General features: G+C 44.5%; 1 protein-coding gene across 2 annotated transcripts in view; it reads right to left on the bottom strand.

The window, feature by feature from the left end:
• The window catches only part of Gs2 (glutamine synthetase 2), a 34,862-nt gene extending 8,101 nt beyond the window's left edge, over positions 1–26,761 (bottom strand). The window contains exons 1-5 of one of the 2 annotated variants that reach the window (XM_070536887.1): positions 26,732–26,761; positions 20,354–20,534; positions 15,635–15,796; positions 2,472–2,758; positions 1,327–1,695 (exon numbers count right to left, since the gene is read on the bottom strand). In XM_070536887.1, the coding sequence (XP_070392988.1) occupies positions 1,327–1,695; positions 2,472–2,758; positions 15,635–15,796; positions 20,354–20,525 (990 nt within the window). In that variant the 5' untranslated portion in view covers positions 20,526–20,534; positions 26,732–26,761. Of the gene's footprint in view, positions 1–1,326; positions 1,696–2,471; positions 2,759–15,634; positions 15,797–20,353; positions 20,535–25,959; positions 26,135–26,731 lie in introns of those variants that run through there. The other variant, XM_070536886.1, reaches the window with a different exon arrangement.
• Positions 26,762–27,324: the final 563 nt, after the last annotated feature.

Below are 27,324 nucleotides of genomic sequence, written 5' to 3'. Positions count from 1 at the left end.
AGCGCTGTGCTTTGGAAAGGTCTGAAACAATGCTACGCGGAGATCATTGTGCAAGCTACATGCTGACAAAAAGAAATGAAAGCGTAATGAAATGTATTCAAGCGGTGCTGCCGTCTGACCACATGACGTCGTCTATCACCTCTCTCCCTCGTTGACATCTCGCCTGCAACACTGCCACTACTAAAATGGCCCCGCGCATCGAGTTCTCTGCCAGATAATTTGTTACATACATGGAAGCAGTAATGCAGTTACACAGCGTTCCGTCTTTAGGCTTGTGATGGCCAAAACAGCTTCTCCTGTGACGTGCAGGTTCAATATCTTGTTCGATGAAGTCAGGTGCTAGTGGCTCTCGGTTGACTGTAGCTGTGCCAACCTAAATGTTTCATGCTCCCTACTCAAGAAGTAATCTACAATATCGTGCAACCTGCAGGTTTTGTTCATCATAGAGCGCAGCAAGATGCCATCATTCTTTATAACTATTTTTGACCGCATGGTTAGCCACAGTGAATAATGTGACTGAATGCACTTCTTTTGTGTATGTACGCTACCTGCATCCTCTAATAGCGCTTAAAGACTGAGAGTATGAATAAATGATGTGTGAAAAAATGCGTCAGGCATCTTCATGAAGAAGGCACGTCAGGTACGTCTTTTCACCTAGTTGCTTTTTAAGACATTTAATTGGGCGATGGTGCGGCGCATCAAAGGACCACTGCGGCTTTGAATTTCTCATTACTCTATTTGAAGAGGAATAGTAAACTTATCAAGTTTATACTAACCTATCTGAAATATGAGCCCTTTTACCAAAACCAAATATTTGTATGGCGCAAAGTATGGACAAAAAGCCGTCAGGATCGGTCCAGACTGCAGCCAAGACAGCTGCTTGCTTTCAGAATAACCATTCTTACTATGCTGATGCCTAGTGTAGGGCAAATGCTTCTCCCTGTTGCGACTTGTCTTGAATAAGATAGCGATGATCAAAGTGAGGGCCATCAGTGTTAAGTGTGTGCGTGTGTGTGTGTGTGTGTGCGTGTGTGTGTGTGTGTGTGTGTGTGTGTGTGTGTGTGTGTGTGTGTGTGTGTGTGTGTGTGTGTGTGTGTGTGTGTGTGTGTGTGTGTGTGTGTGTGTGTGTGTGTGTGTGTGTGTGTGGTGTGACGTCATTTGCAAGCATAGAAAGCTATCACATAAAAAAAGCAACTGATCCTTATTCGGTTCAGTTTGTGCACACGATAGTCCGTTGAACGGCTCCTTCGACCGCACACGAGTAGACTTAAACAAGAAGGGCAAGGTGATACAACGGGTATAGTTTGGGCACAGAACGTCACCGACCTGTCGAGGGATTCGGATGCTCGCTCCGCGGTCCGCCACGCCCGACGTGAAGTCGTGGATGCTGGACGTCTCGTGCAATCCCGTCAGGCGGCGCTCGTTGTCGCGGCCTCCGTGCGGGTCGTAGGCTTGGATGTGCTCGCGGTGTTTGCGCGCGAGCTGCTCGATGGCCTTCTCGATGTACCGTATGCCCTCGGGTTGGCGCATGGCCAGCGTGCTGAAGTTGGTGTGCGCGCCGGCGCCGTTCCAGTCTCCCGCCACTGGCTTAGGGTCGAGCGTCACCACGAGGCCGAAATCCTCGGCCACTCGGTGGAGGATGAAACGCGCCATCCAAAGCTCGTCGCCGATGCTTATGCCTTCACACGGTCCTACCTGGGCACGTGTTGAAGTAAAAACAAGTGGCAGTTTCGCCCGAAAGGCGAAGCATCGATGCCAATAGCCAATTATTCGACAGCTACACGAAGTAAGTCAATAGTTTCATCACGCGCATAAACCACTCTAAAATTCGCTTACTAACTAAATAATACGGAAGCTGTCACCCGCGCACAGGCGAACATGAGCGCATCTCAATAGATGTCCCCAGACACTCACTCTCAGAACACATGCGTGATAAATAGTGCTAGCAGCGGCGAGCAAATTGCCCTTCGCGCCGCATTCCGCTTTAAGGCGAACTAGCCGCGCAAGAACACAGCTCACACGAAGAGGGCAACGTAGCCTTCGGACCCATCGAATATTGCCTGCAAGCTAACGCGCGGGCACTCAGCCGCCGCAGCCGGTACGGAAGACGAAATGCGCAATAAGCTGTCCCCTTTCCCCCTTCCCTCCAAGCGCGCCCATCTTAGCACACCCCCGCGCCTTACTTGCGTGCGGAGACCGCGCACTCACCCCCCCTCCCTTCCCCCGTTTACCATCCTTCTCGATTCGCGCTCGCTATCTTTCCCTCGCACCCATAGCATAAGGCGCGCGGCCGAAATGTTATCGCACACGGACTTTATACGGAACCTCAAGCCAATGACGACGGCGGAAATTCGCCTTCAGTGTTCCTATAATTGATATCGCAATAAAATAAATTGTCTTGAATTGACTCACTATACGGCCAACCAATTTATGCAAGAACGGCGTCGCGGTTGGGAGTGTTGCATGCGCACCTGGAATTCCCACTGAGAAGGCATCACTTCGGCGTTTGTGCCAGCTATCTTGACGCCGGCGTACAGGCAGGCCCTGTAGTGCGCCTCCACCACAGCCCGACCGTAGACGCGGTCCGCACCGACGCCGCAGTAGTAAGGTCCCTGAGGTCCCGGGAACCCTTGCTTGGGCCACCGGTAGGGCCGGCCGTCGATGTCGAGAAGAGTGTACTCCTGCTCGATGCCGAACCACGGCTTCTGGTCCTTGCACCGATCCATCGCCAACTTGCATACGTGCCGCTTGTTCGATTCTGCGTTCAAGAGAATAAGAGTTGAATTACATACCATGGCCTCATTCGGTTTTTCAAGCCATATGTCACACCGCCGTTGAAATACAATTAAAAAAAAAACGTTGCAGATAAGTTTTAAAATTCCGTAGACATATAGCTTTCAAGTATAGTTCACACACAAGAAAAAAACGCACAGTGGGCCGTTATACGATTTGTAAAGCGAAGTAGCCCCAAATGGGACTCTATCCCACATCTCCTTCGCACGGAGTCAAAGTTCTGCTTCCTCCTGTGCCAGGCTTCTGAAGTCTATGTTCATTTAGGTATCCGTACCTATTTCTAAGTTGCAAAAAAAAACTCAATTTTAAATACACATAAAAAAATCGAGGTCATTGCTATTAGAAAAGTATCTTAGAGGTACTGCCCGATTAACTGTATATTTGCTCTTAGTGTATACGTAAGCTTAAATTTACTTACAGGGGTGTTGTAGACTTCAGATCTACCATTATTTATTTCAGCGCAGATCTGGGAGAAAAAAATTACGACACAGCGAAAGACGAACTGAATCTCTATGGTGTGATCGCACATTGAACCTACACACCTAACCTAACATAACCAAAAAGTTGCTTTTTGTCTTCCTTGATATCTATATATGATATTCGTGCGGGATGTTTAGCGTGGGCTAGAAAACATGTCAGAGGGGCATTCGAACAGCTGAGGTCAAAAATGAAATAGAGTTCGAAGACACAATGTAGCCCATCAGATTCTCGGCCGCAGCGGTCACATTGCAAAGGTGGTTGGACTCAAATAATGCGCATCCACCCTATATATGGGTGCCCTTGAAAGAATTTCAGATTGCCAAAACTAGTGAGGAGCCATCCATAACAGCATTTATCTTAGCCGAGATAAAGCTTTTTTTGGGGGTATAATATACAAAACAATACTTTAAGTTGCCTCATTTGAGCGTGAATTTTGAAGGAGAGAAGCAAATGCTGATCAAACACACACACAAAAAAACACTGGCGACACTCGCCAATACATAGTATGCACGTACGTCATTCAATGATACTCCGCGACTTCCGGTTTACGGCAGCGCCATCTTGGGGAACCTATAGGCCTATGCGCGCGCCCGTTGATAAGGTACCCCAAGATGGCGGAAGGTAGTGAAAGCAGCGGATGTGACGTCACGTGCATACTACATATATTTGTACTGTCGGAAAGGGTGGATTCGACACTGCATTTTAGTAGTTCGGTGCAGCACTGTGGAAGCGAGAGGTTTCTTAGACCATTGAGGACAGCGAGCACGTCTAAAAGGTGCCCTTACACACCCTGTCTTCTGCTTGCGGCGATCGGGACAGCGCAGGTGGTTGCAGCATCTTCGTGCGATACGACAGCGTAGCGAGATCAGCTGTTGTGATGGGAACGGTAGAAAATTAGTTCCATATTTGCTCTGATACTAAAAAAAATGCGCGTCTTCAAACTACCACGAGATATGCCTGTTTCACATGATGCGATTTTCGTCGCACCGGAAGTGCGATTTCCGTCGTTTGCGATGAAAATCGCAGTCGCAGTGCCGACCCCCCGATTTTCGGCTGCGACCAACCGGTTGGTCGCACAGTCGCACCGTCGCACCGATCGCTGCGATTTTCCGTCGAAATTGCGCGGAGAGCTGCCAAAGGAGCTATTTCGCTGGTTTGTTTTGGAAAATGGCGTCTCGATCGACAAGTGCAATACGCGGAGACGTGGATCGTCGAATTCGGTACGTACGCGAAGGGAGAATAAAAAACTTGTACCGCAGATTGCATTCTCCGATTTCTATGCGTTTGTTGACACTCTGCACAGCAAATGAAGTGCATTTTCACGTTTGCTTCGTACGCCTTTGCGAGTTGTCAGTGCTAGGAGGTGTTCGATCCCCAGCAGACGACGAGGTCGCTACAATGTTTTGAGTAGCATGCAAAAATCGCGCTTACGGAGCAGCTTGAATTATTTCAACCTCGTCAAGGGCAAATGACAAGACAGCAAAGTACCCGAAGTTTCAACGTTGCGCTGAACGCGGTACCGTTCAGTTGCATTTTCTTGTCGGTTTTCAAGCACGAATTTCCCGATGCATCTTGAAAGCTTATCTTGCCTCTTATTAAATCTGACAGAGTAAAAGTGTAGGCTATCGTAATGAATTTGCTACGATAGCATTAAATCCGTGGCTTGAATAAAAAATTACATGCACGTTTGGTTGCACCTCTTCGCTGGAGAATTTTTTTTTTCTTGCACAGAAACCAATAAACATTGACTATGTTGCGGACTTTGTATCCTTACTGCATCTGTATGAACACTTGCTCTGCAAGGTAACTAACTGCACAGCTAGTAGATTAAGTAAATACAGTGACAACGTACCCTCCTGCACAATTATGTAGAACTCGTGCAACAATGCGAAAAGCAGGCAGACGCCCTGTTCTTGTGTGGATAAAACAGTATAAAACGACACGCTGAAGAAAAGTAAATCTAAACTGTGCAGTGAAGTCAGCCAGCACAAGCAGTTCTTGCACGTTCACAGCTGATCAAGTGTGCAGAAACATTCATGCCTTACATGTTTCTAGTAAGTTTCTAATAAGTTTGTGATCACATATATTAGTGTGTAAACCCATATAACGATATCCGCTGCGATTACTATCTTTGTAAGTAATGAAATACCATGCTACTTGCAAGAACATATATCACCTGAGGATTTTAGAACAAATTTCTGCATTTCAACTATACACAATATGTGGTTTATTCAATAAAAGAACACAAACTGGGCTTTTTTGCAATGACAAACTTATTCCAAACTTTACTTATATACAGGCAAGAAAAAAAATTATAGACAGAAATATTGTTCTTCAATTTGTTCACCTGCCACTGTGGCTATAGCATTCTGCTGCTAACACAAGGCGAGGGATTGATTTGCCAGCCATGGAAGTCGCATTTCGATGGGAGTCATAGGCGCGAAAAAAAGCTCTTGCACTTAGATTTAGTTGATCACCTTTTATTGAACCCTTGCACTTCAAAATGCTATTGCACGGGGGGCATGCTTATGCAAAATGTAACACCAATAGAAATCAAAGCGCAGAATTGTAAAACAACCATCTTTCGTGATAATTTAAGTGTGTAAATATTCATTGCATCAATATGTATTGTTCAACAGCACTGCACAAGTAAGCATGATCAGGTATAGCAAGTACTCTGTCAAGAAGCTGGTTATACAGATGTATAAATGTCAAGGCATGAATGCTCATACTACGTCGCACACATAGCACAAAGAAAACCTTTTCCAAGAGTTGTCCCTTCTGGCAGATATGAGTGGGCCATAAGCAGCAGAAACTTTATTGCAGGACATTGTGTAATACCGCTTATGAAAAAATGAACAGAGTGAAGAGGCTTTTAACCCTTTATTGACGAGTGTTGCCTACAGGCAACACACCAAAAAAGAATTTTTTTCTTGTCGAGTTTAAGTATCGAGTACGAAGTTTCTAGCTAAATGTCTTCGGCCAACACTGAATGACAAGCAGCAAGCGTTGTTGGTTGTCAATTTGTTGGTTTAGAGCAGGAACACTGGACGAGGAAGAAGTTTGGCACGTGACTCACTGTCTTGTGCAAGCAAGTTCATAGGAGACAGGCCAATGCAACGTATGCAGCTGCATTGGTGTCGCACATCTGATGTAAAGCAAATGAAATGGGCACCTCTGGTTCACATATGATAAGAGCTGTCTATACAAATGGAAAATAAAGCTAGGTGGCTTCAATGGGGTGAAGCCCACTTCCAGTTTCCTGCCTGGGGTTTTCCCTCTATTGCTGAAAAATTTCTGCAAAATATTTTTTCTTTTTGTTGATTATGCTTACTCTTGACGTGTTTTGCATATTTAGATAGAACAATAAACATGTTTTCTCGGTATTTATATGTCTCGTCATTAAAGGGTTAACAGCAGTACCTCATGCTGCTCTAATAAGAGGAACGATGTGCAAAAACATTTCTGGTAGAACACTTAAACTAACTTTCTGAAAGACAGAAAATTCCAGGTGAGAGTTGGAGGTACGTTTAGCCCACACACACCAACAACACGGGCATACTACAAGAAACACTACAGCCTATGGTGTATTACAGTCTGTGGGAAAGCTATCTTATACAGAAATCAAAAATGATGCAACAAGCCCTCGACAACACTGCAGACTTTCTTGGCTAGTCTGGCCTCTCGCTTTCTGATAAGTCAGCTCATATCGACGTCAGAAAAAAAGAAAGACTAGAATCAAGAACTACCCCAGATTGCACATAGTGATCCACATAGCTGGACAAATATGCCCGCAAGTCAACATCCACAAATCCTCAGCTAGTGTAAGCCCATGACGGCAGAGCCAGCATGTGGGTGAAACAATTATGCAATGCCTGGACGCAACTTCCACACCTGGTGAAAAGAATAATCTCGAAATAACGGGGGTGGGCGAGCGGATACTATAGAAAATCGCAGATGCTGTGCTTGTGTCCAAGGTATGGTACGGTATGAATTACCAACAGCACACAAAAAAGACAACTCATCGAATACAGGCATCGGGTAGTAATAACAGGTCTTTCCAACTGTACCATGCTTGAAGACCTCTATGAGAAAGAGCTAACGAACAAGCACCTAGACAGAGTAGAGTTGCAGCCTGCAGCACAAATTCTTTGTCTCAAGAGCTCAGAACCTCGTCCCAAGATACTATGCCAGTTAGCATATGAGATGCAAACACCCCTCCCTTCAGAAAGGCAACCTCGGGAGTACGTGAAGTTGAAACACAACAGGCCCATACCGTGAAATATGGGGACAAACAATTAGGCCAGGAGATTATATGCAGCTGCCAAACAAACACAGGAGGTTGCTAATCACGAAGATGCAAGCAAACATAAGGCACATATAGTACACTGATCTGGCAATAGCAGTGTAACAGTAGTATGACGCTACACAAAACTAAACCCCATATAAGTGAGTACCATTTTAGGTCATCCTACACCTAGAAAAGCTGAACGGAAAGCAATCAAAGCAGCACTTGTAATGCAGATTACACCCTGCACAACACCCTGCATGGATTCACCAGAAACTGTCTGGGCCTGCACATCACACAAGATTGTCAGGAAAATCAAGAGATTAACACGCGACTTGCCAGCACATGGCCAGAAATTAAATTACAGGATACATAGCCATGCAGTTATTCCAGGACACAAGCGGGCTTATAAGCCTGACATAATAACTGAAAACTAGATGAGTTTGTGTGTATTCATTATTAACTAAAGTGCAACAGATAGACAACACACAAGAACGAAGCGCTGTGTGTGTTCACTTCGTTCCTGTCCATTGCATTTCTGTTGCAGTATAGTTAATGAATTCATAAGGCTGCACAGGAGAAGAATGATACCTCTGCCCAAGGGCCTGATCTCGCATCCAAATCCACACGTGTGCACACATACACACACAAATGTTGCAAGAGTGCATAGCATGGAGCAGTATCAACAGGATGACACTAGATATGGATGAGGACTAACTTTCAACTGAGGTTCATTTGTAAAAATGTGGCGAGTTGTAAAAGGGCGATGAGCAAAACGAGAACAAGGTGAAAGCAGGAGCCAACGTTTCGACAAGTGGACTTGTCTTCTTCAAAGTCCACGTGTGGAAACGTTGGCTCCTACTTTCACCTTGTTATCATGTTGCTCATCGTCTTGAATTTCCATCTCCTGCCTTCCCCGAATTTTCCCCAGAAAAAGAAAGACATCATTGAAGGATAGATAAAAATTGGTGCTTGATGCAGCCAAACAATTAAATATGCTACAGAAATAAAATAGAGAAAAATTCCAAGTGCAGGAAAAAATAATTACAATTGCCAATCCTGCATGCCAGCACCTTTCAAGAAACACTGTTGTTATTCCAATAGACAGACTGACAGTTTGCTTATGCAATGCAAGCACATTCTTCCAGTTCCATGCCATTGGGGAAAAAATGAGTTTCCTGGAAGGTAGCCACTTGCACACTTGGTCATCACTGTTTTTTTTCCCTGGACTTGTATATCTATACGTATTTTCCCCCTTTCCTGCTTTTATGTTTGGTTTCATCAAGCACTAGTCTTTATCAGGTTTTATTGCTGCACTACTTTGTGGTAACCTTTATAGATCACTGCACTTTCACAATAAACCTTTTAATTAGAAGTTAGCATACCCTGTTCTTACTGCTTCACACTGTAAATTCTTGCTACATTGGCCAAATAAAAGATTTTATAAGGTATCATGAGGGCTATTAAAGTGACTTGCTGCAGTCTAAAAAAAAAAACGAATAGCCTGGCTGCAAATGGCACCAAAGAACACATAGGACAAACAAGAAAACCGTGATGATCTAACAATCAAAAGTTTAATGTACACACCGAGTAAATGCTCGCTGACAAGCAATAGACTGAACATACACAAAAAGGAGAAGCGAAAATTCATGTGCATTTCCTGACGGGAAATGCATCCATTTTTAGCGGGGGCCGTGATGTCAAGATTAACCCAGCATTTTTAGATCTACAGCTTCCGTAATTTCTCTAGGCAGCCGATCTGCACAGAATGCTAGCTTCTTCCTCTACAATGCACGCTCAGATGTGGAGAGTGCATTGTAGAGGAAGAAGCTAGCATTCTGTGGAGATCGGCTGCCTAGAGAAATTATGGATGCTGTAGATGCAAATACACTGGGAGAATCTTGTGTCAGCATGGCCGCTGTTACACTTTCAGAGATGGATGCGTTTCCTGTTGGGATCTGTATGGACACGCATTAGATCTTGCTTCTGCTTTTTGTGTAAATTCGATTTATTGCTTGTCGACCAGCATTTACTCGGCATGGTCAATAAACTTTCATTTGTTAGAACACCTCATGAGATTATCTTGGTATCTAGCAGAAAGGTGTTCATTCTTTTTAGAGTGAAGCTGTATATGCCGAGGCGAAACACTCATGGTCCGATGACAAGAACCCTAGCGTAGGGGTATGAGCCATTGTTTCGGGGGTTGTGAGCCATTGTTCGTCTTACATGAGGGACGGAGACATTTCTTGTTGGGTAGACATAGAAATTGCTTATGCATTTGACACATAAACATTTATCTACGCATTATTCCAAGGAAGGGACACAGAGTGGGACGGGGTTAAGACAAGATCATGATGTCATAATTATCTTGCAGCAAAGGTGTGGCGGGCCAATGGCTACACCGATAGTGACGTCATTTCTCTCTAGCAGCAGAGCGCGCGTGCAGAAGTCTCTCTCAGACTTCCCTATAGGTTCAAAAATGTGTCCCTGTATTTAATTAAATGAAATGTGCAGCCCCGGTGTGTCACTTGGTAACTACAGTGCATAACTGAGTCATAAACATTATGATTAACGCATTACAAAACACAAATGCGTAACATAATTCAGAAAGACTTCGACGGACCACCTGGATTAACACAATGAACCGCTGCTCATTGCACTTTCGAAGATGGTGATCTTGCAAAGTGCAATGTGCGGCATTCCAAATAAACAATGTGATAAACCCAAACCAAACATGTGCATAACCTCATTAAGAAACACAGACATAACCAATAATATAGAAAGACTTTAATAAGCCATTGGAATTAACCCAGTGATAAAAACCGGGGCTGCACATTTCAGCTTCGCTGGTTTACCGTCTGTACAGGGTGCATGGGCAGTAACTTTTTCTGTTATTGTTTGTTAAGTATTGTATAACGTGCCAGTAAAACACGTTGGGCTAGTTGGTGCAATGTAGTGGTACTGCTTTTTTTTGCTGTTTTTTTTCTTAATGTTGTGCCCTTCTTCCTTTTGTAACAACTTTTTTATTCCCCCTTGCATAATACTCCAACCTTGCAGCCTGCGAGGTATATAAATAAATAAGTACATAAGCACGTCATTCATTCATCTGCATACACCTCGCACCATTCCTTGCTCAACAAACGTCACTGTGTTGATGTCTCGCAGCGTGCATCTACATTAACTGCCGTTTGCGTTTCGGTATGGTTTGTGAACAGTGTAATGCATAAAGATTACATGACATTAAGGTTGTGACCTATGCGGTGCATAAGCAAACCTTGCAAAAGATGACAAGTTGGATTGTTGAAAATAAGACAAATGGTATATATCGCAGTTACTTTAACAGCATTTAATTGACCACTTGACAAAAACTTCACTTCGCATAGATTCCAACACGTACACTGAATCTGCAGTTTTCTTTTTTGCTTATTAATGCAGTCGTTACTGCATGGCCACATTGTAGATTTGAAAACAAAGTGAAATAAATTTGTTTCTTGCAATATAACAATATGTGTAGATCACTGCTATTGTAACCCCAGAACTTAATACAAACATGCACACTATAGGACGCAGACAAATGTTCAGGACAAATTTCAGAATGTTTGCATTCTGATACATATGAAAGTGAACGGTTTCATTCCATGGCTGTCAATGAGAGGGAGAGAGAAAACTTAAAAGTGTTCGTGGAACAAAAACGCACTGATAAGCTTAGACATATAGTCATTGCTTAACACTTTCGAAATGAATAATTATAGCTTGCTATCGACATTGAAGCAGCCATTCGACAGCAAGAAAAGGAATCAGTTTTTCCAGCTCTGAACATTGAATTGCAGGAAATGCAAGCAGGCATAAAATTCTGACAATATAATGTATAGGAATACCAAATTGGAATAAACATTGAGGCTTGCATTTGTACTTTCTCTGGCTGAGCAATCTAGTTTGAAATGACTCCCATAAGCATGTCGTAACAATGTTGATCTAATATAGGTTAAATGCATGACTAGCTTAAGAAATCTGGACGATTGCTATAAATTACAGTGAAGAAACTATAATATCTAATAACATTAATAATATAATAATATTTATTTCCACAAAACAGGCTAACCGTGAGAGGCGTGCGAGGCTGAGCAGAAAGCTGAAAAATTCTACGGCAAGTGCGCCTGCCGTGGGCCTACGATCCTGCATTATGAATAGCGCGTATTGATATGGTCTTCTTGTTAGAAGTTCCGAGTATACTACCAGCGCGAGACACGGGACAACAAAGTGGACGAGAAGCGTGTCTTTTAGCTATGTTACAACGTACAGGTTTCTACAAAAGTGACGGTAACTGCTCCAAACATTTGATGCGTCGGCTTTTGCGCCTTTAGAAATATTGAGAGGGGGCTCCCATATATATATTCGCAGCGCAAGCACGGCGATGGACGAACCAGGCTAGCGCTAAGGTTGAATTTCACAACACAATTTTCATTCCACGTCGTAATCACACAGATCGTTTGAGGCTTCGTACAGGGGCACACGCGGGCGTTCGGGTTGGTGCTTCTTGTTGCGTTTGGCGTAAGAATACGGCTAGGAGCAGGCACCACATATGCGCAATGACAGGCAATATACACGCATCATTTCTCTAGACGCTGACGCCGAGCACGGGTAGCGCGAGGATCTTGTTGGGCTGACACGACAACTTCGTGGCAGCCGAATTCCGAATACTGCATATACGGTGAGGGTAGCTATATGAACTTGTCGATAGGTCATCTTGCAGATTGTTGTAGCACAGGCAGAACAAAACGTTCATAGAAGGTAGATAAGGCAACACACACCGCTGAACCACCTACGAACAGCTGTTTACGTGCGCGATGTCGCACTGAACTACAGAAACCGCCGTCGCGCACCCCAAGACAAATCTTAACTAACGTTTTTAAATGAGTAAACGTACATATTATTTGCTTATAATCAAAAGAAGTCAATAATATTATGGTGTAAACGTTTTATTCACTACAATAAATGAATTATGCAGCGTGTGCCACGAAACCTGGCACTAAGCAACCCTGGGCGTCGCACCAGTCGCATTGTTAAAATCGCAATCATGTGAAATGAGCCCTCTAAAAATCGCATTGCGACGCGTGCGACAGCACCGATTTTCGTCGTTGCAGTCGCATCATGTGAAACAGGCGATACAGAGGAGAAGCCGAGTCACTATGGCGGCGAGAAGCGAACGGTTCATAAGGAGCGCTTGATCAACGTCGCACGGATAAGTAGCGCCATCTCTTGAGTCCTCCACTAACATTCACTCGTACATGACGGGCTCACCGAAATTTGCAAGTGTAGCCATTCTTATTTTTTGAATTAGTATTCGCGCACGTCTGCCGCACTCGTTCTGCACTGTTGCAAACATGTTCAGCGCCAGGTTATTCGTTCCTGTCGCGTACAAGTGGAGCCCAGAAAGGTATCACACAAGCGAGTCTGTGGATGCCATTTCGCCGAAGGACGAAGTACTACCCAGGAGGCAGTTCTCCGCTGTGTTGCAGCTGTGCCGACTGCACATATTAATTTAGTCACTGTCGAAACAAATAGTTGTTTGTACTTCTTCAACGAAGATAATGTCTGTACAGCAACGTTGGAATCTCTTTTGTTTTATTTTTTTCACTGTAAGTTTTCCTTCGGAAATGTGGACAACTCTTTTCATTATCACGGAGCCTCTATAGATATTTTGTTAAAAGAAGAAGCAATATCGCGCGACAAACCCCACCCGCGACCTGCAACAATCTCTCAAGTAAACGCCTGCCAACGAGGCGGTTCGCCAAGGCATTTAGTCATGCAACTGGTTGCAAACCACGGCGCTACATTTCGCTCTGTAAGAATGTGCGGTCGCAGCTTGCGTAGCCTCAGCTCTGCTGCGAGGAAATAATGAAGCAGAGTATAGGTAATGGTTGATGAGAACAAGATTATTTACTAAGTGCTATACCGGTCGGTAAGAAAAACATAAAAGTTCAGCAGCCGCAACCACCACCACTACAGCACGAATTCCACGGGCAAACAGTCTCTCGTTCTTGAATATGATAATAATTTCAACCTATAATGACATACGTTTATACCATTCTCTCGCAGAGCCGGTCGCGCATTGCCCATTTACGACGCTCACGGCCTCTGCGAAGCATTTCCTCCGCGAAGCATTTTTTTATTTCTTCAAATAAATCAATATACTGAACGACTCACTAACATACGTAACTCACCACTACATCTCTTGCTAGGTTGTTGCCAAATTTGTCTAAAATAAAAACAAGCTCACGTAATGTAACTACACCTGAAATTCTTGCGTGAACGTAGAATGACTTCGCTAAACTCGAAGCATATACTTGTAAAGTGCGCAAATGTTATTGCGATAGCAATTATAGCGACACTCAAGGCAAATTTTCGTTGTCGTCGTCAGTGACGCGTGAGGTTCCGTATGAAGTGCTCGTGCCATAAGATGCGTGGTGTAAGATGAGCAGGACAGTGGGCTGACCTGATAAGAGTGTTCGGTCTTTATACGACAACGCGCTAGCTTCGCCACTCGTACTTAAGGCGACACTCGCAGTTACTCGGCTCCAGTCACAAGGTTTGGCGCGTTTGTTTCGCAGCAGTGTCGCCAGCCGAAGTCCCTGTGTCCTCCTCATCTGTCATATGCTGCAGCTTCCGCTACAGACACGAGCGCCCTATGTCGCTTGTCGCATTATAAATCGGCATAAATAATTTTCATCAGCTTCATTTGACGTTGCAGATGCTCACTTGTTGTTCACTTGCCAGAATCATCCTGGTAAATGTTCGCGCTCAGTTTGCTAAATAATTTAAATGCGTTAACGACGCAAGCTGGTTACATTTCACTCCGAGTAGGCGATTTACATGAAGCTCTCCTCATCTCCACCGCACAACCAGTTGACGCTAATAGGAGCAAACGAACTACCGGAGATTTCTAGGCGTCTCCTAGATTTCGTCCATGAACATCATGGCACAATGATTATTTGAAAACAAAAACTATAGATGGCTAACCTCGCATGAAACAGCAGTTTAAATATCAATAAAACGGGACTGAACAAATGCTATGACCGGAAACAAAATCTTCACCGTTATTTCATTTTGCGCCAGTTTCTTAACAACTTAGTACGAGGTTTTTAGAAATATCGGGGCTCAACTCAACGAAAAAGCACTGAATAGTAGGGTACGAAGCACAAGGAAGTAGCCGCATGACGGAATCAGAGAATCAGAGCAATCAAAGTAAAAACCAGCACATGACTTCGCCGATGTATCGTCGAATGCACATAACCATTTCATGCGTCGCGAGAAATACCGTTCGAGTTCAGCAAAACACAGTAAAAGCAAAGTGTGCTAGCTGAAGACACCGAACACTACTGAAACAATAGAGCAAACGAACGGCGAAATGCACTTAGGAAAGAAGACCTTTGGGAGTTAGACCCCTGGTCAATACCGCATTCTGAAAGAGGCGAAAGTACGCGCAAGTTATTCCAGGTATTTGTGAAAGCTATCAGCAGCACATAAACGCGACAATGGTAGTTGAATAGCTTGGGCCACCTCAGCCAGCGAATCTGCACGGAGTAGTTTGACTCAGCTCCAAAAGCTTGCCACGCACAAGTAAACGCGGTTTCGCCAGTCGGTAACACGCCGACAGCAATGACGAACTGGAGAAGCAGTTTGCGTACTCGATAGTCTCTTGTCGGTGAAGGCCACCACTGTGTCTGTGGCGCAAGCGGAACATGTGTTCGTGTAAACGGCTATCGGATCGGACTGTTGTGTCAGCCCCACTTCTAAATCGACCCGCCTGCGTCGACCTCTACGGTTGCAGAATGAATGAGTGCAATAAGCTTTCCCCTCTACTTGAGCTGACTGATAAAATAGAGTTGGTTCTATTTGTCAAATACATTTTTTTTTCTCGTGGTGGAAGACAATCAGCAACCGTTCTTCAAAACACGCATACCCTTTTTTTCTAACCACAAACGCATTTAACATTGTGTAAGCTGAAAGCTGTGGAATTATGCCATGGCCGATCATCGGGTACAGTTCGCGCAAATACGTTCCACCACTCACCATGGGGTGTGTGGTCGTGCTTGTAGGTCTCGCAAAGCACCAACTTGTTGGGTCCGCCGAGGAACGGGTCCCGAAAGAGTGCCACCGGGTAGAGATGGACGTCCGAGTTCTTTCCCTCGGCCTGGCCCGTGCTCGACCCGTCGAAGTTCCAGATGGGCAAGTCTGTAGATGCGGTCAGATTCAGGTGAAGAACGCACCTTTCAAATAGCTCGTTTTACGTACCCGTCGCAAGGTATCAGAGAAAATGGCGTTTCTCTAGTGGGCATGAGATCGTTCATTTGAATCCAGGGCTTAGTCGAATCCCGGCCGCCAATACGAATGCCGGCCGTGGTGGTCGTGGCCGTGGTGGCACGTTTAGGTTATAACATCCCCTCATCCCCTTCCACCCCCCTCCCCTCGCTACGACGTGCTTGACAGCCAAGATTTGGTTCGAGGCTCAAAACTATGCATAGTTGAGCAAATCAAGTGCTGTAGCAACCGCGCTTCTTCTTACGTTCGCGTTGCATCTTTAGCGTAAGTAAAGCTTTCTGTTTAACTGTATCCTTCTCTCTGTGCGAATGCCGCAGTTCAAACAGCAAGAGTTGGCGTGAAAAGTAGTGCCACGTTCTCATTTGTCTATCATTTACGAAAAATGAACTGTTCACTAATGCTTCCCTTGTTCCGAAAGATACTTGCCTTGGATTTTTTTTTTCGGCAGTTGTATATTGCTGTCTTATTTTTTCCGCAAAGTCTTTTTTCGCTAGGCTTATTTTCATAAGCCTCATGACATATACAGCTTTACTTCACGGTACCAACTTAAGCTGAAACTTTACCAAACCTTGATATGTTCTTTTCAGTAACATCTGTGTTGAAGTCACTGTTATACTGGTTCTGTGAATATTTCTGACGTTTCTTTCTTTAGCTATCATGGCAAACTACTTATAAAACAGAACTGGAACACGTTTGATTTGGTGTTCCTTAATATATGGAGAAATGAAAGAACAATTCTATCTTGCGCTATATTTAGTGTGTTAGCGAAGGCAGATAATCTTTTATTTACTTCGGTTTGTCGGTTACAGCTATTGAATTCTTGGGTTTGTCGTTACCGTCCTCGTTAAGTCGTTGCTTTTCACCACGTAAACAAGCAAACAAACCTGTAAAGGCCTGTGTACAGCTTTTGCGTTATAGACATTGTCGTCAACATGTGGTCCCTCAGCTTAACTCGTCGATTTGTTTAGTCGTTTGGCAATATATTGTACTGTTTGTTCTGGGCCTCGCGAAGGCACTTCACTATAGGCTTTATGTGACTTGGCCCAAAGTTTCCTTTTTTTTTATTTCGGTGGGTGCGGAGGGGGGGGGGGGGCTGCTTTTGTAGGCTTTATGTGCAGGCTGCAAATGTACGGTAAGGGGTACAATGTTCCGCATTAACTTTTTTTTGCAACCTAGCACTCAGTGACCATATTATATATAGAAAAAAAAAGAGACCACAGACTTGGGTAATTTTGCATAATGACGGCTCAGTTTACAGCACAGCTGTTTTTTACGAGCAGTGCATTAAAAAATGCAGATACGTGCAACTAAGTTAACGACATACTTTGAAACGTTTATATATGAAAAAACAATGAGCGTCCGTCCAGTCTTTTCTACCTGTCTTGTTTTTTTTTCCTCGGTATTTTCCCGTAATGAAGCCATACCAACAAGCTCAAGTTCTGACTTTTTTTAAGACGTTGCTTGTATTTAAAAACTTTGATCGATAGTTTGGAAATTATCAAGCACGCGCATTGGCCATAGTATTCCACAATTCTCTCCGCATTCGATAGCGGTGGCCCTTAGGGCTTCCAGAGTAGCGAAACAAATAATGTGCCATCTGTGAAACGCACCATAACAAAGACAATTATACCTTCGAAAAGTGGCGGAATGCTTTGATCTCACCGCCGATCGATAAGTTTAGTGCGCCCCTTGGCTTGGGCCAGGAGCAGCTCGTAGACGACAAACGCCGCGCGCACGCTTGCGCTTAGACGTGTCCTCTGATATATTATGGCCTATGATATGACGATAACGGCTGTCGCAATAGCCGGTTCTTCGCAATAGCCGGTTTGTTCACGCATAGTGAAAGCAGCGAACGGCAACCAAAATGGCGCCAAACTGCGATATCGCCCGCCTAATTTTACGTAGCCACTTAATTCCAAGCGGCTTACAGGGCTCGCGCAAATAAGTATTTTGCTCTCGGCAGAAAATCGGGAGCCACTGCCAGCAGTTGTCGCTACATTTAGAAGGTCTAGCGACTTTAACCTATAAGGCTCCAGAACGCTTCTATAATAATCGTAAACGCCGCATTCATCCCACACATGTTCAACATTGCACAGGCGTCGCACATAAGCTGCCCCTTGTTTTCGTGAAATATAAACAGCAGGACTTGCTTACTGCTTTGGAGACACCGCGGGCGTCTCGTATAACGCACGAAAATAAGTAGGAAAGACGGATTTTGCCGTTTATGAGCAGATGCCCAGTCAAGCTACCGGTATTTCTCAGCGCGGATGAGAGAAACGCAAACTGTGGTAGCGTGGCCGTCTAAACTGAAGCCCGTATACTTTCAACAGCTTTTCTGTGCAGCGAGTGTCGAATTTGCTCATTCATTTCACTGTGCATTACTCGCGAAATTGCATGCATTTATGCGTGAGGCATGAAGGCCATTTGTTTGTTTTGAAAACATTCAATTAGACGTCTCGTACGTTGTGCTATTTTGAAAGAGGCTTTTTCCATGTCGCTTTAGTAAGCATGCAAGACCAAGGACAGGAAGCTTCTTGGGATTGGAGGTTGAGACAAGTGCAAAATGTTCATAGGCTGCTTCCTCATGACGTCAACTGGCTGCCAGCCGGCTGTTTCAATGTGGAAAGGAGAAACCCATTTATCGCAAACAGGTCGAGGTATCTTCGCGTTTTTCTTGTTACCGACCCCCTTCGCGTATAATAACAGAACAAGGCGTACATGTCCAAGTTCCGCGCACAACCCACTGTATTTGTTCAGCCAACAAACTCGAAAGATGGCTCGTGCACATTTTAAACGCATACTAGAAATGACCTAAAAGTAATAATTGTCCACTAGTCATACTAATTACTTGATCGGAAGACGCGTATTCGAAAATTCGGCCTCCTTTTTTTAACACTGGTTATTTCCTCCGCTGTTAAGCGTCACTGCTAATCAACCCTCGGAATCATAGCCAAATTATTGCCAGCAGGGGCGCGCCGGGGATTTATTCATTTGTTTAGCACCGAATCATTTATCGATTGGTTGATCCAGTATGCTTCAGTCTTTGTCGCAAACATTTGTTGCCAACTTTTGTTGCTTGAACTTTTGTTACAAACGCAGACTGGTATAGTCAACGAGCAAATCATTTTTTCCTTTGCAGCACACATTTCATTCATTTGTCTTGAGCACCAGTGTCATTGCTTATTTTCATTAGTTGCGCACAAACTCATATTATTTCGATAGTGAATCCAGCATTCGCAAGTGCTTCACTTCATACTGAACTTTGTTTCACGCGTACGACTCATTCGAACACAATGTTCCATAAACCAGTGCTCACCAGATATACGCACACCGACGGCATTGCATTCTGTTTCCCGCAATTTATCCGCGCACGATTTATGCACTAACGGATCCCTGAGAATATCGCTGCCCCCCCTTGGTTACAAAAAAAGGCTTTGTGCCAATTTTGGTTTGAGGTGCAGGTGGCATAATTTTGTGTTTTCCATTTATCTAATATTTACAAACTTTACAGACACTATGTTGACTATTCCGCACCTAAAGCGAATATAAAACTTCTGTGGTGGTAAGTAGACGGTTATTATTATGCCACAAATGCTACTTGCCCTTTGTGATTATGCATTCATCAAGGCATATATGAATGTGTAACTATATGCCTGCAAGTTTATCATAATGCACTCGAACCGCAACTTCTGCCGTGATGCGGTACGAGTGCAAGCAGCCATATTGATATAAGTTTGCCGTTGTATCTGCCATTTGCCGTTGACTTACCGCAATCGCCAGTAATATCACCAGTATCTGTACTGCTTGGAATTTTTCTCACGTGTAATTTTACCATGCATAATGCTTCTGCATATGGTCAAACGCAGCTGACCCGTAAATTTGTATTCTACTAAACGTGTCATTTCTGCAGTCTGTATGAAACGTACCGCTTTAGGACAGACAGTTTGCTAGTGTTTTAAAATTGATTGTTATACATTGTTAACCAAAAACACACTTTGGTGCACAAGAGGAACCCCAAGGAAACGCTTCGGAACTCAATCGGAACACTTTGGTGCACAAAAGGAATACGGCCCGTATTAAAAACACTTTTGCGCTAGAATGGTACGTATGAAAAAAATTCTCGCCAATCCTGCTGCTTGACATGTTATTAGTGAAAACGGTCAGCCGATGGCAAAGCGCACATAGGAAAGCAGGTCTTCGTAATTACGGCCCCAGGGTAATACGAGCACTACTACTGGAGGTACGAGCCACTTCATGTAATTAATTTCATACCTGAAAGGGCACGCTTAGTTTCATTCATGTAAAAAAGAAAAGACGAAGAAAAATCTCGTTAACAAACAATTAACCGTTCAGAAAGACAACTACAGACAAAAGAGTTTCAAGCTTTGGATCTGCGCTATATTGTGCATTATTTATTGTGTTTTCACTACTGCATGCTTGTAAAACCACTAATAACCGTGTAATCCTCACCTTTCACGTTTTGAGGTTCAAATTCGACGGTTCTTGTTTTGCAGCGCAGATTCTGTCCGCTGCCGTCGATCCATATATAGGTGCACTGAATTTCGTTGTTGGGCTGGGGCAGACTCAGGTACTTGGATAGTAGCGCTTGGTTGCTTGTGTAGGTAGGTATTACCGGAGACATTTCAATTGCCTGTGAATATAACCGTCATGAAGTTTGTGATAGCGCCCTAAATAAAACCAACCATTATGGTTTTCTAGTATCGGGCTATGTTGCAGCAAGTCAAAAGGTTTTTATTAGTTTCTACAGAGCGCCTTCGAAGAAAAGCAAAGAATGCTACAAAAATTCTGAGAATTCCCTGCCAATGTGTTAGCATTGTTTGGCTCGGCTGTTACTTCTATTTTGCTTACTTATTTAGCTAGCTTATCCATGACTGCCAATCACTGCCAATCATCTACCAAGACGCTGTTATAACAATTGCATGTGGTATCTTCTTCATTTCCTTTTTTTGTTACGACCTTGACGCCACCACGGCGACGTAACCAGTGTTTTTTTTTTTCAAATGCTACCAATCACCTGCTATCACATTATTATGGCCGATTACGTGTCTTAACTTCCTCACCTTCCTTTTTTGTCGCGACCTTGCCGCAGCGATGATGACGTAGCTAGTGTGTGTGTGTGTGTGTGTGTGTGTGTGTGTGTGTGTGTGTGTGTGTGTGTGTGTGTGTGTGTGTGTGTGTGTGCGTATGTGCGTGTGCGTATGTGTGTGTGTGTGTGTGTGTGTGTGTGTGTGTGTGTGTGTGTGTGTGCGTGCGTGCGCGTGTGGCTCAAACAGACAGCTGCCTGCCACTCCGTGGTCCACGGTATCGAATCCCAGCCTGAAGGATTATTTTTTCGTTTTGTTTTCTAACGCTACCAATCATCTCCTATGTTATACTACTATAACGACTACACATGTTAAGTTTCCCAATCATGCATTTATTACGCAGACATAAGACGTCATGGGACGGACATCTTAAGCTGGGGTACTCACCGAAGAATGCTTACGCAATAGTAACTGGGTAAAAAGAAAGCGCAGGTAATACTCGATCGTTTCTCAGAATTATTGCCAGTGTTTTCATGCTTCCACATATCCTATATTGCCATACACATATGCATACACAAAGAAACTCCTAGATTTTCATACTAAGATGTGCTGCCATCGTCGCAGTGCAATGAATGTGGTGTTACGCCTCTGAGCTCGAGGTCGAGGGCTCGATCCTGGCCACTACGGCCGCATCTCGACGGGGGCGAAATGCAAAAACACGGGGTTAACTATATTTAAGGGCACTTTAAAGAACCCACAATTGTCTAAATTATTACGTAGTCCTACGCTGCCGCGTAATTCACAATATAAATGTGGTTTTGGCGCGGGAAAACATAGAATTAGATTATTATCTTTATTCATATATTGGTTCCCGAATCAATGGCCCAATAAGTTTCACCGGACGTAGTTCATCCTTGAAAAAAATAAGTTTTCATGAAGCGTGTAATAGGCGGCAAGCTTCATAAGAGGAGCAAAAAAATCCCTCGTCGACCTAGAGGTAACATGGAGCTACCCCCCTCCCCCCCCCCCCAAAAAAAGAGAAAATTCTGCAGTTCTATTAGGAAGGAGGTCCGATTTCAGTTTCTAACTACGGGATCTCCTTCTGTATATACTTATCACGTAATTATCCCCATTTTTGCTTTGAATAAACTGATTCTGATTCTGAAGAAAGATTCACAGTTCAAACTGGTGGTGTCTGGTTCCACCCGCCACCAGGAATAATCCCTCGTGTTTCATTTCTCCACCTCTAAAGCAGCTTAGGCGAGCCAATTACTCAGGGCTGGCGGGTAGTGCAATTTTAGCAATTATTATGGTAATCATGCCGCGGGTTTGTGTTGCGAAAATAAATGTGTAGGCAGAAAATCGGCTTTACGTGACTTTAGGCAAAAGTTCGATGCTGCCATACCAAACGTCTTTCGTTATTCATTAAGTGTGCCTTGTCACTGTCGTTTGAGTTTGAGTCGTTTGAATTTCAAAATGAGGCAGAATCTGCTTTAAGAGTTTGGTTCATCAGAGCCATACCATAGCATAAATTATTATTACCTGAATTTGATTTTTTATTATACAAGATAACATTGAATATGCGATGTGCATGAAGGAAGTGGTAGTTTCACCCGAAAATTTTGCGAAGATTGATTACGATGGCAAATTAATAGACAGCCATCAAGAGTAAGGATAGTTGTCTTATCGGGCGTATAAACTCGCAAACACACGCTACTAATTAAATTGACAAGCATGGTGTCTACGCGCGCAGGCTAACATGCAAGGATCACACTCGATGACCGTGGACACTCGCAGTGCAAACGCTGGCGTGAGGAAACGCGACAACAGCAGCGAGCGAAGTGACCTTCGTGCTGTCTATCGCTTCAACGTAAACGGAGTGGTGAGAACACAGCACACGCAAAGCTGCGAGCCATCGGCGCACGTCGACTCAGCCCCCAATACTTTCAAAATAAAGCTCGCGCGACCGCGGCTTACGTAGTTGCTGCTGAAGTACAACGCCCCCCCCTGCCTCCTCTCCTCCCGGGTCCCTTGCGCGCCACGGAAGACGGCGCGCTTCCTCCCCGCTTTCCCCCATTGCGCACGCGACATATAGCCGCCGATCGTCGGCCCACCATCGCATGCTATCACTCGGATATACAGTCTACGGCGCACGGTGACGGGGTTATCGCCCTCGGACTTAATAGGAAATATCACGCCAAGCACGACGGCAACACCGAGGGCAGGAATGCGCCTGATATTGTCCATATAGCTGCTAGCGCAATAAAACACTTTCATGTAAGGTCAAAACAACAAAAACTGGTTTGCCGCCATTTGTCGGCCAGGGGTAAATTCATAGGTTTGTTACCGCAAAAACTGGCGTCTAGCAGAACGCAACGCCTTTTCTATCCGCAGGATTTTCTCAATTTGCTTCGTCTCACTTAGAAGTGGAACTACCTAGCATCCTAAAGCAACCTCTAAAGTAGCTTGTGTTACTTCAATGCCGACTGCAATCCGTGAACCTGAGCGGATGAAGCCGCGCCATTTCCTTGAAAAGTTCAGCGTGGTTAGACACTCAGTGCGTAGACTCGCTATAACAGAGATAATGAAAGGCTGTTGTGTGGTTACGATTCAGCGTTCTCTCGCTTAAATACATCCAGCAGAGCGATAAGTTTGAGTGGTGAAATATTTCTTGGTCCGAATTTTTAATCGATTAGCGCATAAACGTCGATAAAATATGCGGTCAGAAAACGCAAACGTATCTTCTGTCTGGCTTCCTTTGTCACATCTAAGGTGCATGCTTGTAAAACTAGCAAGTTTCCACCAACTAGACAAGCAACATGTTCTACTAATTTTTCACTGTGTAAATTCTTAGCCCATACGTTAGCACGAACTGAAAATTTCAGAATGTCTTCGCATATTTTAGCCTCTTTTGTTCAGACAAAGTTGTCGTGAATCATTGCGGTGTGTCTGTGGTTTATCCCAAATTAAGTATACCGTGATGCTTTGTTATATTATTATAATATATTGAGGGGTTAAATGTGCCAAAACCACTTTCTCGTTATAAGGGACGCCGTAGCGGAGGACTCCGGAAATTTCTACCACCTGGGGTTCTTTAGCGTGCACCTAAATCTAAGTACACTGGTGTTTTCGCATTTGGCCCCCGTCTAAATGCGGCCGCAGGGGCCGGGATCCGGTCCCGCGACCTCGTTCTCAGCAGCCCAACTCCATAGCCACTGAGCAACCACGGCGGGAGATGCTTCATTGAAAAACTATGAATTGGACCTGAGCAAAACCTGCGCAAACCTGATGAGGTCGCATTTAGCTAGTGCTAGAACTTGAAGCGCATCTCATTTTGCGTCTTTTCCAGCTTAACAAAACTCTGATTGCTGTACGACTGGCATTTCTCTGTTCCAATAACGGAAATTACTAACCATGGTAAAGATTCATATTAATGACATCAAGCATTTGAAGGAATGTGGGTGCAAGATTGTGATTTAGAGATGAGGTCACTACTGAAATCAAAACAAAACGAATAAAGAGACAAACCCATAGCACTTTCCATTACAGTTTCAAGTTTCATTACAAACCCTTCATTGCAAATTACCCGCCGTGATAGCTCAGTGGCTATGATGTTGGGCTACTGAGCACGAGGTCGCGGGATTGAATCCCGGCCACGGCGGCCGCATTTCCATAGGGGCGAAATGCGAAAACACCCGTGTACATAGACTTGAGTGCACGTTAAAGAACCCCGGTGGTCGAAATTTCCGGAGTCCCCCACTACGGCGTGCCTCATAATCAGAAAGCGTTTTCGGCACGCAAAACCCCATTATTCAATTTTTTTTTCATTGCAAATCGCGAAGTTGTAAACGAGGATTCCGCATGGTTCTCGAGATGACAAGAAGTGCGTCGTTTTGACGTGGCATATGACCCAAAGGGTTCACGAACCCCCTAGTTAATAACGCTAGCACCGTTTAAGCCCATGAAGCATTTGAAAAGATTGTTCGCGTTCATTCGGCACGAGAGGTTGACCATTTATCGCCAAATAATGAAAACAAAACTACTCAAGTTTGTGTCTGATGCAGAAACATCAGTGCGTGTACGTTAGTCTAACCGCATTCAAGTACGTACAGACACTGTCAAAGGAAATGACATCACCGCCAGCTGATTCAGAAACCTCAGAGCGACATTGTCATCTGTCGTTTGTTCTGTCCGAGTAGCCCACCAACATTTAGACGGCATGATTTGGTATTGCATAACGGTAATTTATTGCTATATTTATATTTCATATGCTTTATTAGCTATTTAAGTATGACAACGGTATGCATAAGTTATCTGTATCCCCGCACCCTCAGACATAACTAGGAATACTATACTACCTTGAATCACTCTAACGGCAGGGTTCTTGTTTAGTACACTAGGCACCGCTATTCAGTTCTTTATAAAACAGATAGCATTACAGATAATCACCATCACGTCGATCCCCAAACTACGATGCTGTCAAGTAATATTCTAAGCTTGTAAATACATCCAATAAATGTTCCCACGCATCGAGTTAGCCCCGTGCTTATGGCATTGCGCGGCTGAGTTCGAGGTCAGGGATTCAATGCCGGCGAGCGTATTCTGATGCGGGCCAAAGGCAAGAACGTTCGTTTTCAGGTAACCGTTCAAGATCCCCACGGGGACGAAATTTCTGCGGACCCCCCCCCCCCCCCCCCACAGTACACCATGCTTCATAATCACATTGTGGTTATGACACGTAATAGCTTAAAATGTGTTAATTTGGTTATAAGCGTTCCTGTTTTACTCTTAGTTTAGATTAGGGATCCTGATTCGGCTTATCTGCTGACATAACGCTGTTGAATACTTTATTGCGAGCGTAACGCCTAACGCAAATTTGTAGCTACTAACGGATGGCAGTATGCAGGTGAGTATTTTGTAAATTTCTAAGCATGAGGTCTTCCCTAGTCGGCTAGCATACGAACGCTACCACGCAGCCCAGGTGGCAGAGGCGGCGGCAACACCAACACCGAAATAAAAAAAAAAATTTACCTCTGCTTTGGGCGGACGGTCAGAACGTGAGAGCGTGAGGAGTGCACTCTTGGGCGTTTCGTACCAGGTCGCTACTTTTACGAGTTTCTTCGGAGTGGCCCCGCGCGAGTTGCCCATCACCCGCCGCTCATCGCGGCTACCATTTCCTCTTCGTCATCAACTACGCACCACCGGCCGTGCTGTTAGAGCTGCTTTCGTTATGCTGACCTCGCATGACTCGTACCCACTGTCTCGGAATGGTGAAAAATTGGGAGGTGAAAACGGAGAGGGTAGAGGTTGTTCCATACCGAGAGGGCGAGGAAGACACCAGTTGTTGGCTGTGTATACTTTTTACATCACGCGTGCTTTCATCTTGCATGCCAATTTGCCAAAAGGTACTGCACACGTCGCAATTAAAGAACTTGGTGAGGTATGCATCCAAGAAAGAAGTAACAGCTTACTAAGGTACGCTTTTAATATTTGCAAACTTGTCTTATGGAAGAAATTGAACTGGTGCCCTTCAGGTTATTTGCCTATTCGTATTCTATAACAAAGCTGATGTTTTCAGACCTCGAAGAAAACCGAATAGATTAACATATTTTATGTTTGCTAAAATAACAGCACGTCTAATTTCTGTCTACAAGCTTACAGAAGTATCAAAGTACTGAAATAAGATCGCTGAGATGGGGATTCTTTTATAGAGAGGACAAATATAGGAATGGTTCTAACATGTCAGTTGTTTGAAGCAGGGGGAAGCGAAAAGAAAATATTGACTTTAGGCGAAGTCTCTTACCTCGACTTATCGCTCTTCGACAAACAACGATACCTTCCCCGCTGATCACCAAGAGGCGCGGAGGGTACCGAGCCGGTCTTATTTATACGAGCGCTCGCAGAGAGAGGGGAAAATATGAACAATTTGCTCGTTCCGTGTTTTACCGTTGAGCGCTTTCGTGTGCACGAATCGTTTGCCGGGAGATAATTCCTGGGTCCAGTTACCGTCCGACTGTCGTGTGTTTACATTTCTTTCCTTTTACGTCTGCCTTCCCCTTCCTTGCTCTGTCAGCCCATTCAGAACAATGGCGTGTCTTTTTTGTGACGCTGGCTCCAAGATAGCAACCCCGCCCCCTTGCATCTGTGCAAACCTTTCGTCGGGTGAGGGGGTGGGGGGAGTGGGGGAGGGGCGAGGTCGTGTGGCCGAAGGAGGCACGCGTGCCCAGGGTGAAAGTTGTTGGCGTTGAGTGGCGATCTGCTAACGCTGCGGGCGTGCGCACTGACTAGAAAATTGCACTCATTCAGAAAGCGGCTTGACCACTGCTACAAAGGCGCACTGTCCTGAGTGACCTTCGACGATTGCCGCAAAAGCTGTACTATCGAGCAATGCAGGAA

Source organism: Dermacentor albipictus, chromosome 4 (assembly GCF_038994185.2).
Source record: "Dermacentor albipictus isolate Rhodes 1998 colony chromosome 4, USDA_Dalb.pri_finalv2, whole genome shotgun sequence".
NCBI classification, from domain to species: Eukaryota; Metazoa; Arthropoda; class Arachnida; order Ixodida; family Ixodidae; genus Dermacentor; species Dermacentor albipictus.
Note: the sequence above shows the minus strand (reverse complement) of the source record. Positions and strands in the feature narration are given on the sequence as shown.